The 15,204-nt window shown below is 43.6% G+C and overlaps 1 protein-coding gene across 1 annotated transcript in view; it reads right to left on the reverse strand.

Annotated features, from left to right (window-relative positions):
- Positions 1-12,314: 12,314 nt before the first annotated feature.
- The window catches only part of LOC115368340 (protein-glutamine gamma-glutamyltransferase E-like), a 34,725-nt gene continuing 31,835 nt past the window's right edge, over positions 12,315-15,204 (reverse strand). Inside the window, exons 13-15 of the mRNA XM_030064411.1 lie at positions 14,399-14,562; positions 13,188-13,321; positions 12,315-13,049 (exon numbers count right to left, since the gene is read on the reverse strand). Of these exons, the coding sequence (XP_029920271.1) occupies positions 12,881-13,049; positions 13,188-13,321; positions 14,399-14,562 (467 nt within the window). The 3' untranslated portion in view covers positions 12,315-12,880. The remainder of the gene's footprint in view (positions 13,050-13,187; positions 13,322-14,398; positions 14,563-15,204) is intronic.

Consider the following 15,204-nt stretch of genomic DNA (forward strand, 5'->3'; position numbering starts at 1 on the left):
ACAGAATGGTCCAGGGGTCCGTTTCCCAAAGTAGGTTTAGTGAAAACTCTGAGTCTGTTAACCCAGAAATGAAGTAAATTGAGTTTTCCGTTTCACAAAGGGAGGTAACTCAAAGCAGAGAAAGAGAGGTAACTCTAGCCTGTTTCACAGAGGGAGGTAAGTCAAAGCAGAGAAAGAGGGGTAACTCTAGCCTGTTTCACAGAGGGAGGTAACTTAAGCTCTCGGTCAGTTACCGCAGTAACAGAGTCCATGAAACTAACCTGGTCGGGACCAGGTTTTTCTCATGAAACCTCGAGTTTCTCTCTGTGTCCGCCCTCTTTCAGCCACACACCGTATTTAACTTCCTCATTCATTCAGTCAGCAGGCCAGTTTTGGCATGGCATATTAGTTCTGCCGTCTGTTATTTAAAAAAACAATTATTAAAAAAACAGTCAGTAGGCCTTTATTAGAAGTCCATTAGTAGTTAGGTGGAGACTTTTTTTCACGAACATGGCATGTCCTTTCGACAATGATCCCGTGGATGAAGGTGCAGTGTTACTGCGCAGAGAATTAAATATTAGTCGGGAGATGGTTATAAGAATGGGCATAGATGTTTTAGCATTTCCAGACAATTATCACAATTAAAACAGCATTATGTTGGGGATAAAACAACTGCACATTCAAACAGCCACTTAATATTTACTTTACAATGTAAAACATGATCAAAATGGGGTACCCCCATGAGATTATGCCAAGGTCTTATCTGTTTGAACAATGTTTTTATATTTCATCTTAAGCTGCTGCCAAGTGCGCTTCTCCCCCGCGGGATTGCACCTAAATGAAATAAATTAATAGGCTACCATTCAAGCAGTTTTGCCCTGTAGTATTATTGTGATTGCAACGGACTACATTTAAACTTACGCATTGACCCGAGCAGCAATGTTCTCCCACGCCGTCTCCCTCTGCTTTGCATGTTCAGACTCGCTGTATGAATGCATTAAGATTTCCAATTCAACTGGGCTGAAAAACGCAGCCCGATGCTTCCCTGTTGCCATGGTGACTCGTCAAATCGGAGCTCCGTTGACGCTGTCTTTTTACAGCTGTGGTGCACGCGCTTAACTCCAGGTGAAGCTACTCCGAGTTGATAAAACCAACTCAAATCATCTGTTCTGGAACCCAAAACTCAGAGTTTTCTATCTCAGAGTAGATCAACTCAGAGTTCAGGGTAAGACTCAGAGTTTGTTGAACCTGCTTCGTGAAAAGGAGCCCTGGAGAAGCACTCTGAAATGAACTAGGAGGGTGATGTTCTCCCAGGAGCACCTGTGGCTGCGAACCCACCTGAGTTCCTTACTGCAGACTGTTTAACGCCTGAGTGGGTTCACCAAGGAGAATATCATCACAGTAACATACACTACCACTCAAAAGTTTGGACACACCTTCTCATTCAATGTTTTTTCTTTATTTTTACTACTTTCTGCATTGTATATACATACTGAAGACATCAAATATATGAAGCAAAACATGGAATTATGTAGCAAAGAAAAAATTGTTATATAACTGTAAATATGTTTTATATTTTAGAATCCTCAAAGTAGCCACCCTCTGCTTTGTTGACAGCGCTGCAAGCCCTTGGCCTTCTCTCAGTGAGCTTCATGATGTAGTCACCTGAAATGGTTTTCACTTCACAGGTGTGCCTTGTCAGGGTTCATTTGTGGAATTTCTTGCCTTCTTAATGGGGTTGGGACCATGTGTTGCACAGAAGTCAGGTTGGTACACAGCCGACAGCCCTATTTGACAACTGTTAGAATTCATATTATGGCAAGAACCAATGAGCTAACTAAAGAAAAACGAGTGGCCATCATTACTTTAAGAACTGAAGGTCAGTCAGTCCGGAAAATTGCAAAAACTTTAAATGTGTCCCCAAGTGGAGTCGCAAAAACCATCAAGCGCTACAACGAAACTGGCACACATGAGGACCGACCGAGGAAAGGAAGACCAAGAGTCACCTCTGCTTCTGAGGACAACTTCATCCGAGTCACCAGCCTCAGAAATCACAAGTTAACAGCACCTCAGATTAGAGCCCAGATAAATGCCACAGAGTTCTAGTGGCAGACACATCTCTACATCAACTGTGCAGAGGAGACTGTGCCAATCAGGCCTTTATGGTCAAATAGCTGCTAAGAAACCACTTATAAGGAAAAGCAACAAGCAGAAGAGATTTGTTTGGGCCAAGAAACACAAAGAATGGACATCAAACCAGTGGAAATCTGTGCTTTGGTGTGATGAGTCCAAATTTGAGATCTTTGGTTCCACCTGTTGTGTCTTTGTAACGCAGAAAAGGTGAATGGATGATCTCTACATGCATGGTTCCCACCATGAAGCATGGAGGACGAGATGTGATGGTGTGGGGGGGCTTTGCTGGTGACACTGTTGGGGATTTATTCAAAATTGAAGGCACACTGAACCAGCATGGCTACCACAGCATCCTGCAGCGACATGCCGTCCCATCCGGTTTGCATTTAGTTGGACCATCATTTATTTTTCAACAGGACAGTGACCGCAAACACACCTCCAGGCTGTGTAAGGGCTATTTGACCAAGAAGGAGAGTGATGGAGTGCTGCGCCAGATGACCTGGCCTCCACAGTCACCGGACCTAAACCCAATCCAGATGGTTTGGGATGAGATGGAGCGCAGAGTGAAGGCAAAAGGGCCAACAGGTGCTCAGCATCTCTGGGAACTCCTTCAAGACTGTTGGAAAACCATTTCAGGTGACTACCTCATGAAGCTCATCAAGAGAATGCCAAGAGTGTGCAAAGCAGTAACCAAAGCAAAGGGTGGCTATTTTGAAGAATCTACAGTATAAAACATGTTTTGAGTTATTTCTCACTTTTTGTTTACTACATGATTCCGTATGTGTTCATTCATAGTTTTGATGCCTTCAGTGAGAATCTACAATGTAAATAGTCATGAAAATACAGAAAAAACATTAAATGAGAAGGTGTGTCCAAACTTTTGATTGGTAGTGTGTATGTATATCTATCGATATGAATATGTGTATATGCATATCTACCGGTATGTATATGTGTATATGCATATCTATCAGTATGTATATGTGAATATGCATATCTATCTGTATATATATGTGTATATGTGTGCAAAGGGCAAATAAATAGTTCCATAAATAAATAAATAAATAAATAAATAAATAAGTGCAAACCCTGCTAAGATTTGTTCAAGTGGACAGTCGCAGCTGGAATAAAGCTGTTCCTGTAGCATTTTGTCCTACACCTTGGGACTTTGAACCTACGACCAGAACGTAGGAGCTGGAATTCGTTAGCCAGAGGATGGGAGTCATCACTTGTGATGCAGCTGGCTATCCACTGTAACTGTTTGGTGTACAGGGATTCTAAGCTCAGCTGTGACTCACCAATCAGCCGACTGGACCATATAATGATCTGACACAATCTTTTCTTGTCCTTCCGTGTCAGACTGCCAAACCATGCCACCAAAGAAAAAGATAAAAGAGACTCAATAAAAGCACAATAAAATAGTGTTAACATGGTTTGGCTGATGTGGAAGCAGGACAACTTCCTGAGGCAGAACAAGCGCTGGTGCCCCTTCCTGCACACAGCCTCACAGTTTGCCTCAAAGTTAAGTGAATTATCCATGATAGTCCCAAGGTATTTATAGGTTTGCACAACTTCAACTGACTGACCATTAATTATTGCATTTTCAGGTGTGCTGGCATGCTTCCTAAAATGAATGACCATATCTTTGGTTTTTAATATATTGAGCTGAAGATATGAGTCCTCACACCATTTGACAAAGTGGTCAACTATAGGGCTGTGGCTGCTCTCATTGTCCTGCAGCAGACTGACAATCACTGTGTCATCCGCATATTTTAAAATGAACCTATTTTTAAAAGTGCTCTGACACATATTAGTATAAAGAATAAATAACAAAGGTGAGAGCATGCACCCTTGTGGCGAGCCAGTGGAAGAACACACTATGTCTGATAAAAACCCATTCACTGTGTTCTATTTGTTAAAAAGTCTGAAATCCAGCCCACAAGATTGTTGCTTAGGTTAAAATGTTCTAAAAGCCTTTGGGTTAAAATACAATGTTGAATTGTGTTAAAAGCTGCGGAGAAGTCAATACATAAAAGCCGGACATGACACCCACTTCCCTCCAGATGTCTAAAAAGCAGATTAAGCAGAGTGAGTGTGGCATCCTCCACTCCTCTGTTAGGCCTGTAAGCAAAGAAATGCTTCTTTCTACTTTCTGGCAATTCTCGCAGGGGATGGTGGTTGGTGGTGGGGTACGTGGAGCCATAGTTGGAACAGATGGTGACTGTGAACACAGAGAAAACAGCTCCGGCAGCAAAAGTGTTTGTGTGATTGTTTGGCTAGCTGCTAGCTGGATCACTAGTGTAGTTTCAGCGTGAGGGGCAGTGGAGACTTACACACGAGGACTCCGAAAGGAGTCCACGGCGTTGAAGTGGCACAGAAAGAGAACGGTTCAGGCAGTACAAGGAGGTGAGTCTAACTGGCACGGGCCCAATTCTGGGCCCGGTGAGGTGGCTTGGTGTCTGGTAAGCTAGCTGGTTGACAGCTCTCAGGGATTTTCCCACGCTGTCAGTGTAACATGCCTTACTCATGCAGTCTGTAAAGATCCAGACGGGAGACATCTCTAGCTCTGTGTTGCTTTATTTACCTGCAGCTCTGCACACCTGCATACACCCTGTGCGTCACTGTATATGTTCCCCCTACCACTCCATACACACACATATGTTCCTTCTATACATTTGCTCCCACTACAGTCAGACTCAGGAACAGGAACAGCCAGGCCAGGTAAGAGTAGGTTGAAGGAATTCAGATGGGAGCCCGAAATAGCTACAGGGGGCTCCTCCATACGGAGGAAGGCAGCCCAGCCTGTTCGGCAAGGAAAAAAGCAAAAGAGAGAGTAAAAACGCTAAAAGCCGGTGATACGACAATGGCGGTTCGGGGCAGTGGCGTTGACTGCTAAAATAGGTACATAAAGGGCGATCGGTCTGTCTGATTATTAAAATAGACAACCCGAAAATGAGACAACAGTTAAAAGACTGGATTTGTGCAAAAGGGCATTTTAAAAACCATAGAAATTTGATTTAAAAAGCAGTTTACAGCGAGTTAAAAGACGGAGCTTGAGCAGACTCTCATAGACGCCATGCATGCGCGCTCGCACCGAATGAATGAAAATTAGCCCAAACTGGACCGGCAATTCAGCAACAAGAGCAGTTTTCTCCATTCGGGGCTCCTGGCACCGGGATGCCAGCGCCACCTGCCACTCACATCCAGCAGTCATGGCAGCTTGCAATAGCTGAGGTTTATGGCACCGTGAAGCCAGTGCCCCCTGCTGGCTACCAGCATTCTCATGGGAGAACTTCATCAGTTCAATGAAGATACTGGGGCACACTTGATAATGAAATCTATTGCTGCATCTTTGGTCCTGCTCTATCCCCACCCACGCCAAGTCATTTCAGCCATTCCAGAGCCAAAGAAGAGCCTCTGCTTTCTAATCACAAAATTACGTATCTTGTCCATCTCTTGGACGATTTTCTCATAATTTCCCCTCCCTCGTCATCACCAGCCTTGGGCTTGGCTACACTCACTGCAGTCTTCTCTGACCTAGAAGTGCCTCCGTCTGCCGAGAAAACAGAGGGCCCCTTCACATCTCTGGAATTTCTCGGTGTCACTCTGGACACAAACCGGCTGCAAGCTTCTCTTCCAGTCATGAAGCTCAATCGAATAAGCCTCCTGAATTCAAACGTCCTCCTCGCCCCTCACTGCACCAAACGCCAACTTCTCTCTCTCTTAGGCCACCTCAACTTCGCCATGCAAATCATTCCTCAGGGGCAAGCCTTCATCTCCCACTTGCTATCCATCGCTGCTTCTGTTCTGTCCCTGCTGGACTCCATCTCACAGTTCCAATCAGGCCGAACTCCATCTGTGGCTCAACCTCCTCTCAAACTGGAATGGGATTACCTTCTTGAGGACCATTCTGTTGGTCCTCAGAGAGCTCGCTAGTGAGTGCGAGACAACATCTTCAGTGCTCTTCAAAATATACCCCATCGTAGTCGCTGCCATCCTTCAGGTCATGAATGGTCTTGCAAGTCTGTCCTCCTCTACTCTGATAACCTGGCATTCGTTCACATCATCAACAAAGGTCGTTCCAATGTCCCTGATCACATCAATGCCATTACAGACTCTCTCTCCCGTTTCTCGTTCAGAAGCTTGACCCCTTATGCAGAAAACCACCCAACAATGGTCCCTCCATATTTGGCTCCAGCGTTCAACCTGTAAACTCGCCTTAATACCACTGATCATCAAATCCAGGAAATCTAGGAACTAACCCTAATCCTAACAGTCTATTGCACTCTACACTCTCACCTTATTGGACTACTTGGAAGTGCTTCCATCTCTTCCACTATCACTACAACTTCATCATCGAATCCAGGAACTCCTGGTTCAACAGTATCACTTCAACTTCATCTTCCCATCATTCAACATCGTCATCTTGACCAGTTTCATCACCTATGCCCACTCCTCATTGGCATCAGAACTCTCACCATCAAAATATACCTTAGCAACATAAGCTTTTCTCCAAGCTCCTAACCAGCTCCCCAGGTCTAGCCTCCAGTCATCCTCAAATAGCATCCCTCCTTAGAGGCCTCCGACGTCAGGAGCCAGCGCAAAACCCTTGTCATCTTCCCTTTACCGCTGACCTTCTATTCATCTGTATCCAGACCATTTGATCTGGATACAGTTCTCCCAACATGGCTGAACCCTGGAAGCCATGTTCTTGCTTGCCTTTTTTCGGGTTCCTCAGATGCTCCAAATTCACCCCTCCTCCCTACACTTCGACCCTCGCCGCCATGCTTGCATCTCCGACTTATCGTATTTCTCAGATGACAACATAGTGTACTACCTTAAGCGAACCAAAACCAACCAATCCAGACAGCCAACACCAGTCTTTTTCTTCAAAGTCCAGTCACCTCTGAATCCTTTCAAGTCTATTTCGAGCTACCTGGAATTTTGTAAAGCCCAGCCTTTCATCGTCAGATCCCCTGTTTGTCTCCAAATCTGGACACGTAGCCACTTGCTTCTGGTTCCACCAGCACTTTCGCCAAATCCTCTCCATTTCTGGTGTGATGCCTACTAAAGTGTTATTACATTTGTGGCAGTTTTTGTAATTTCATAATTCTTCCTTTTTTTGAGTATTTGTTAAGGGGTATTCAACCTGTTTCCACCAACGTTGCACTAAAATATTTCATGTACATATCAGGAGTAATTAACATGTGATCACCAGCAGGGGGCAGTGTGGTGTCTACTGGGCCCCAGGGGCTTTCCGTCAGTTTGGTCCGCTTTGCAGCTTTCCTCTTTCTGCTGAGCGAGAAGACAAACAGACAGGGAGTTTCTCTGTCTCATTCATTTCTCCTGTTTACAGGTTGGTGGAATAGTAAATTAAGAAAAGTAATTGAAGTGCAGTATGTTAACATGTCGTTGAATGTTTTGATGTCCGGTATTAAGCTTGTTTTATGAAGATCTGGACATATATGTGTACAGAGTAGTAGCCATATTTTCGCGCTTGATGACGTCACCTATTGTTACCCAAGTCGCGTCAGTCAGAGTTTTATTTTCAGCTCCTTGAACATTTTTATTAAGTCTTTATATTTTTCAAATGTGTAATGTTGTGTTAAAAACTGATTTCATTTACTGTAAAAAACATTAAAAGCTAATGTTAAATACTAATTTTATATATTCTAAAATTTGTTAAAAACAAGTTGAAAATCTGCCAGCTCATGCATTTCTGGAAGAGTAAAGGATTTAAGTTGGAGGAGGAAACATGCACTTAGGAACTGTATGTAATTTGTAGTATAAGCTATGTGTTATTTTCAGTTGGAAGAAAATAACCTTCAGTGTAACAGTGGCTATTGTCATTTTGATTTATTTAATCAAACAAAGCCTATAACTCAGTATTTGCTGAATGATGAGAAATTGTATTTCATTTTGAAGTTGTGTTTTTTTTTATATATGGAGAACACTGAGGGCTCTAGTGAGGCGAACCCCGCGCAGAGCTAGTTTCGACCGGCAAAACGGGAGAGGCGGACAGTTTCCAAGTTTCGCAGACCGAGGTGCACCGAGATGGGAGTGGCGGCGCAGTAGGGGGAGGTGCCGACAGATTCAGCTTGGCGCAGTGACAGTTTCATGCCAAAAGGCTTCGCCGAGGTGCGCCAAAAGCTCGCCATCTGAAACCATGTCTACTTTCAGCGCAAGGCGGAGCGCAGCCGGTGTAGTGGAAGTTTGGCTGACTGGCGCACATCACCAAAACCTCACGATCAGCACAAACAGTGCCAATCTCCTTTGATCTGACATCAGCTGTGAGGGGACAGTTGATATGGAGATATATGTATGTGCTGATTGTGATCGTAGCATTGAATAGTGTTTTTTGTCGGTATTTATTGCATTGTTCATGTGTCTGACATTCTGGAAGCCTGCCTGTGAGGTTTTGGTGACGTGTCCGCACTGCGCGCCGGTCTCCGCTCCGCGCCTGTCTCCTGAGCTCCGCTCCGCCCGCGGCAATAGACCTCCATGTCAGCTGTGTAAACTTTCATTACGCCTTCACGCAGCGCATTTTAAAGGCGAGGACAGGGGCTCATTTGATTGGTTTAAAGTGAATCGGCTGTGTCAAACCGGTAGGAGGGACAGCGGAGTACATGCGCCACCGAGAACGGTGTGCCAAACTTGGAAAATCCGCCTGGCCACACCCAGTTGGCGAATCACATCTGCGCTACGCCCCTGCCTTGCCAGGTCTGCGAAACTAGAGCCCTGAGTGTACGTGTACTGACAGTGAAATAGGGTTTAAAGTGCACGTTTTAATAAATCCTCCTCCCTCTTTCTGCTGAGCAAGAAGACAAACAGACATGGAGTTTCTCTGTCTCATTCATTTCTCCTGTTTACAGAGAGAGCATAAGCTTATGTGGCGCCAGCCGCTACCTGTAACACTGGCATATCCCCAGTCCACCACTCTGGACACTCTTCCGCATTGGAGCAGCCTCCTCAGCCTCCCATAATGGCATTCCGAACATCTAATTCAAATCATGGTCGGCTGGTCATCTCAAGCATATCACCGCTGCATTCATTCAGATCTCAAAGATCTCAGATCCGCTCAATCCTGTCTCAAGTAATGAAGCTTTCTGGGGGTTCATCGTGCCTGGGAGCTACGGCGTATTCCCTAAGAAGCTTCCCCACACGCAGCCGAACTACAAGACTATCAATCAAGTTCACAATTCACTTCACAATAAATTGTTCAGTCGTATCTTGTTGTTGGTGTGGTCCTTGCTAGTGAATTGAAACTATCTAGCGTAGTTTCAGGAGCAGGACCACGCCTCTTCCGGCATTGCTTAAATTCTCCTAACCCTCTCCCCCTCTGTCACTCTCGTATTCTGCACCCCTCCCTCCCACCCTGTTTTCTCCACCTTCTCCTCTCCCGTCCTCGTAGGGTCCTGAGGGGGGTTCGTCGTGCCTGGGCGCTACGGAGGATTCCCTAAGAAGCTTCCCCACATGCAGCCGAACTACAAGACTGAAGTTCACAATTCACTTCGCAATAAATCGTTCAATCGTATCTTGTTGTTGGTGTGGTCCTTGCTCGTGAATTGACCCATTCAAAGTCTTACCACGCCTGGTTGGGCAGGTAACATATTCATAGAAGTTTGTTAGGTTTTTTTCAGAGACTTGGCTAAAATCACCCAATATGAAATTAGGAGCATCAGTTGAGATGGACTGCAATTTTTGGACGACATCAAAAACAGTGCTGGAAGCAAAGGCAGCATTTGCCTTTGGGTGAATGTATAGTATTGTTATAAAAAGTTGGGGAAATTCACGGGGCAGGTAAAAAGGATGCAGTGACACAGATAAAAGTTCAACGTCTGGTGTGCAGATTTTCTTTCTGACAGTCACAGAGCTGCAGTATCGTTTGTTGACGTACAAACATACCACGCCTCCTAGTGTTTTCCCTGTCACTTCAGCCTTACGATCGAGATGAAGAGAGTTCCAAAACCATCGATGAGCAGATCAGTGGCCTGGTCTTTCTCAGTAAGCCACGTCTCCGTAAAGGCCATGACGCAAGAGTCCCTAAAATCCTTTTGGAGGTGGACGTTTCCCTGAAGTTCATCCACTTTGTTTCTCAGGGACTGGACGTTTCCCACAATCACGGAGGGCAGGGGGATCCTGGTGAGCTGCTGTTTCCTTAAACGCAGTCTGACACCACCTCGTTTCCCCCGCTTTCTCCTTTTCTTCCTTGTTGAATCACTTTTGTTGAAATCCAGATTATTAAAATCCCTCAGGATGAACTCTGGTAATGTGACATCTGTCACACAATTCAGACTGACACAGTTCAGCTGCAGCAGCACATCTCTGGAGTAGATATGACATGTCCCTGTCGGACTGACAGCTCCGGTGAGATCACTCACAAGCAGGGCATAAAGTAAAAGCCACAATGCAGCAGAATAAAGCAGATCCATTTCAATTAGCAGCAGAGTGAGCCTTTACACAACAGTAGACATTCACGAGGGACACATAAAACACATGGAGACACTTAAAACAAGTATAAACACGGTCGCCAAACTCTTGCTGCCGGTCGCTGCGTGCGCATGCACCCATGGAGTATTCCTAGTTTGAAGGAACACTTGCAATGCAGGGTTCTGGGTTCCACGCAGAACCCTCAGCACAGGCCTGTTCTCCCTAACAAGCCCACAGTAACTCCCCACAACAGGAGCAGCTGCTCTGACAGGCCTGAAGTCCTGATCTGCTGCAGCAGGTAAACACTGAGGGGACCAGGTGGCCAAGTAATAGAGGGAACAGAGTTTTACTAGAAAAATAACTGTTACTACATACAATTTGAACATAATTAAGATGTTCATGTGTTACCAGCAAAAATAATGAACTTAGAGTGATGCGTTGCTTCATTGACCTTTACAAATTGAAACAGGTCTGACATTGAGGAAGACCACAGACTCTGATGCTATTGAAGCAGAGTGCAAAATCCACTTTCTGTTCTGACCATTTTTATGTTGATTAAACAAAAATTCTTTAAAAATTCTTACCCTAACCCTAAGGTTCACATTACCCTTTCATTTCCCAACATGATCACCATGTATTTAAAATATCCTACTATATGCACAAGGCCTGGAGCAAAAGGAAAGAAGTAACTTATGAAAAACAATTACATGGAATCTCATTGTGGATCATACACAGTACATGTATTCATTTTACCAGAACCCAGAACAAAATAAATGGTCTCTCTCTCTGTCTCTACATATATATGTATCTCTGATCTTCCTCTCTCTTCCCTTTCTCTTGCTTTGTTGAATGGTTCACAATGTTTTAATTTTACATTTTCACTTACAAATTATTATTGACCTTATTATATATCCTTTCTCATATTTTGTGTATAAGGGTGTTTGAAATTTGCATTACTAACCCTGTAAGGTATGGATGTAATGGCCAGACACAAATATAACGCTTTCACACACTCAATCATTCATTCAATTTATTCATTTTATTTTATTGTTCCACTGCTTTACATTGCGTTTTGTGTGAACCTGGAAAGTTCTGCATCATATTCCTGATCCCTGATCTAAACATGTCTAGTGTTCGTTTCCTGTGACCAGGAAGGATTTTAACACTAACCATGGCTTTTTACTAACCTTAGCCATGATGACAAAATATATGAAACCAAACCATTAACCTTTTACTAACCTTAACCATGATGACAAAATATTTGAACCAAACCCATGACCATTCACTAACCTTAGCCATTATGCTACACCATACCAACCCAAACCATAAACCTTGTAATAACCTTAACCATGATGAGAAAATATATGAAACCAAACCATTAACCTTTTACTAACCTTAACCACGATGAGAAAATATTTGAACACAGGTGAAGAAATCAGCGTATAAGAGGCCAACCATCTGCCCACATGTGACGTGCAATTATAGTGGCAAACACAAGCTCCTTTGATCTTCTGAATTTCATCTCTTCAAGTTCATATGTGCAGAATTAAGGTCATTTTTTGCAAAAAAAAAAAAAAATTGTGTATAATATAATGTGTTATTTTTTCAGTAATTTTCATCAGCATATCAACAGAGCTTGTTTTTAGCCATTTTTAGCCATTTAGCCAAATTATTCATTTCATTTATTTATGTTCATTGGCCACTTGCCACTCTAGCCCCTCAGCTCACTGGTTGTCAGTGTTTAGAAAAGACAGATGCTCTAAACATCTAAAACAAGCATAAGGACAATTCATTAAATTTAATTTATTTAAGTCACGGTTAAGTGTGAGTCCCTCACAAAGACTGGCCTCTTTCCAGAGCCCCCAATATGTCTCACAGATATCAATTCATCATGAAAGAGGCACAGGGACCAATTTCTCCATCACAGTTGGAGGAAGTAGAATGCAATGCAACATCAAGCAATGATGAATTTGAGAGAAGGCTGCAGCCATGACCATGGAAGCACCCCAGGGCTACCAAGCAGTTGACTTGGCAGCTCTATTAATATGGCAATGTGCCAGCAAATCTTCTCTGGAGGTTGTTGAAAGCCATTCTCAGAATATCAGAAAATGATAAAATAGAAAACAGACAAAGCAGTTTGAGGGAAAATGAGTACAGCAAAGCAAATAAGAACAGAATGAAAATAAATCATCACAACATCACTTCTAGAAATCATTGAACATCAACACATAAGTGAGAAGCATCAGGACTTTTTTTATCCTGCTCAGCCATGAGACGGTTCAGTGTGCAGCACAAAGAGTTAACCTATCCACCATCTTGTGCTGCGGACGCCTGGCTAACTCTAACGTAGTGGATAAGAGTTGTATGGTAGGACGTTGACGGTGCAGGTGCCCTTGATGTCTCTGAACAGGGAGCAGTCGAAGTCGGCTAGCAGAGTCTTCTTTCCAATCTTGTGGGGACAGAAGTAAATGGTGACTCGTGCCCGGTGACCAGACTGCAGCTCGGGCAACCTGTTGGTACCACAGCACCACGTCAGAAACACTGAACCAGGGTTTTTTCTGCGATTTTATGTTTGCTCTCTCTCTCTCTCTCTCTCTCTCTCTCTCACACACACACACACACACACACACACACACACACACACTTACTTCTGTACAACATTCTGTTTTAACAGGCCACTTCCAGAAACAGTCAGGACACAGTCCTTCAAAGTGTCATCCGTCAGGTTCTTAAACAAAATCTCCACTGATGCCTCGCGGTACAGGTAGGCCTTACCTGTAAACTGGAACACACACACACACACACACACACACACACACACACACACACACATTATTTAATATAATCCTAATCCTAATCCACACTAATCCATCCTTTTTTTAAGCAAGCCTCTGCTGCCCTGAGGTGCCTCTCTATACCCTCCAAACGCAAGGGTTTGTGGGTATAGGGAGGTGGATGCTGGCATCTGATAGGTAGCAGTTCCTCATGCTTGGGAAGCCAAACACAATAAAATGAAGAGTGGCCTGATGCTGTACCTGTACCTGAGTACTTCTTCATGTGTTCCTAACTGGTCTGAACACCACAGAAGAAGAGACACACAAGTCCATCAAGTCATAGAGGAAGTTACATGAAGTGGAATCACATCTCCTATCTGCAGGATGAAAGGTCATCAAAACCCTGTCCAGTAAACAAGCTCTTTGTGCGCCATGTGACTTTTGTTTCTAAGCTCTGGCTCTGTCTTGTGATTTCAACGTGAAGAAAACTGAAAAGTAGAAATCAGCTTTTGTTCATGTTTTGCTGTCTGTGATTCTTTTTAAAAAGATTGTTTTTTTCATGTAAAGGATGTTGTATGACTTGTTTTTGAAATATGCCACATAAATATACATTAATTAATTAAAATACAAATAAACATATAAACAGTTGTCTTGTTAAGTCTTAATTTAATATCAAAAAGCCTGCGGATTTGACATTAGGGAATGATTTACTTTGTTGTCTTTTTTTTATGTGATTTTGATTTTTCTTCAGCTTTCATTTAACTTTGATTTTGTTCAGACTTAAACTTGCATCCTCCAAAACGATGCCGGTATGTTGTTGGTCTGCTTTATTGGCCATGTGTCCACCTCAGAAAGCAGGCAGTTACTAATTACATTATATAAATATAAATTAATTTCTGTGAAGCATTTAGGTGAAGTGACAAAAAATGTCCAATGAAGCTGTAATGTTTTGGCGTATAAACTATCTTATGACAGCCTGAGGGCATTTGGATTTCTCTCTTTCCTTCAGATGAAAACAAACTAATTTAAGTAAAGTGAACATGTGACGTGAACCAAGAAAAGTGTTTTGATTAATCATTATTTACACAGATGTCGAGGGGGGGGTGCTCCAGAACGATGTCGTTTTCCACCAGGTACACATTTTCTGGATTGTCCTTGTCTTTGACCACAGCAGAAACCCTTATACTGTTGCAGTCCTCCATGTGACGTCTGTAGACTGAGAAGGGGATCCGGATAGGGATGCACAGATCTGGAGAACCGAGGGGGGGAAGAGAGAGAGAGAGAGAGAGAGGATTTGCTTGCAACTGGCACAGAGCAATACACTCCTGGGCCCATATTCTCAAAACATTTTAAGGCTAAAAGCAGCTCCCAACTTGCCGATTTAGGAGAAAAATAATGAGCATGTCAGTCAATTTCTCTGCTAAGAGAAGTGCACAAAGCGTCTCAGCTCCTGACTGTGATGAGGTCAGGGAGCCGAGACACTCCTGAGTCTCTGAGAGCAGCTCAGAGCTGCAGCCCCGTGACGCTGCTGGCAGGACGGCCCAGCTCACTGTGAACCATCCAGGGAACAGGTGACAAAGATTTGAGTGCAGAGCCTCCTCCTGATAAATGCAATACAGATTTAAAATAAAAGTTTACAGGTTAATATAATTTGATGGAATTTGGCAGAAATGTCCCTGATGCTAACTTCCATCTTTATGCTGATGATACTGTCATTTACTGTTGTGGCTCCACCCTTGCCGAGGCCGTGGGCTATTTACAGACTGCTTTTAACCTTGTGGAACGTCAGCTTGTAGACCTGAAACTTGTTCTTAATGTCTCTAAAACCGAATTTATGATTTTTTCAAATGGCAGGAAGATACCTGAGCCCCCTCCCAGTGTGTTCTCCCTG

Source organism: Myripristis murdjan, chromosome 1 (genome assembly GCF_902150065.1).
Source record: "Myripristis murdjan chromosome 1, fMyrMur1.1, whole genome shotgun sequence".
NCBI classification, from domain to species: domain Eukaryota; kingdom Metazoa; phylum Chordata; class Actinopteri; order Holocentriformes; family Holocentridae; genus Myripristis; species Myripristis murdjan.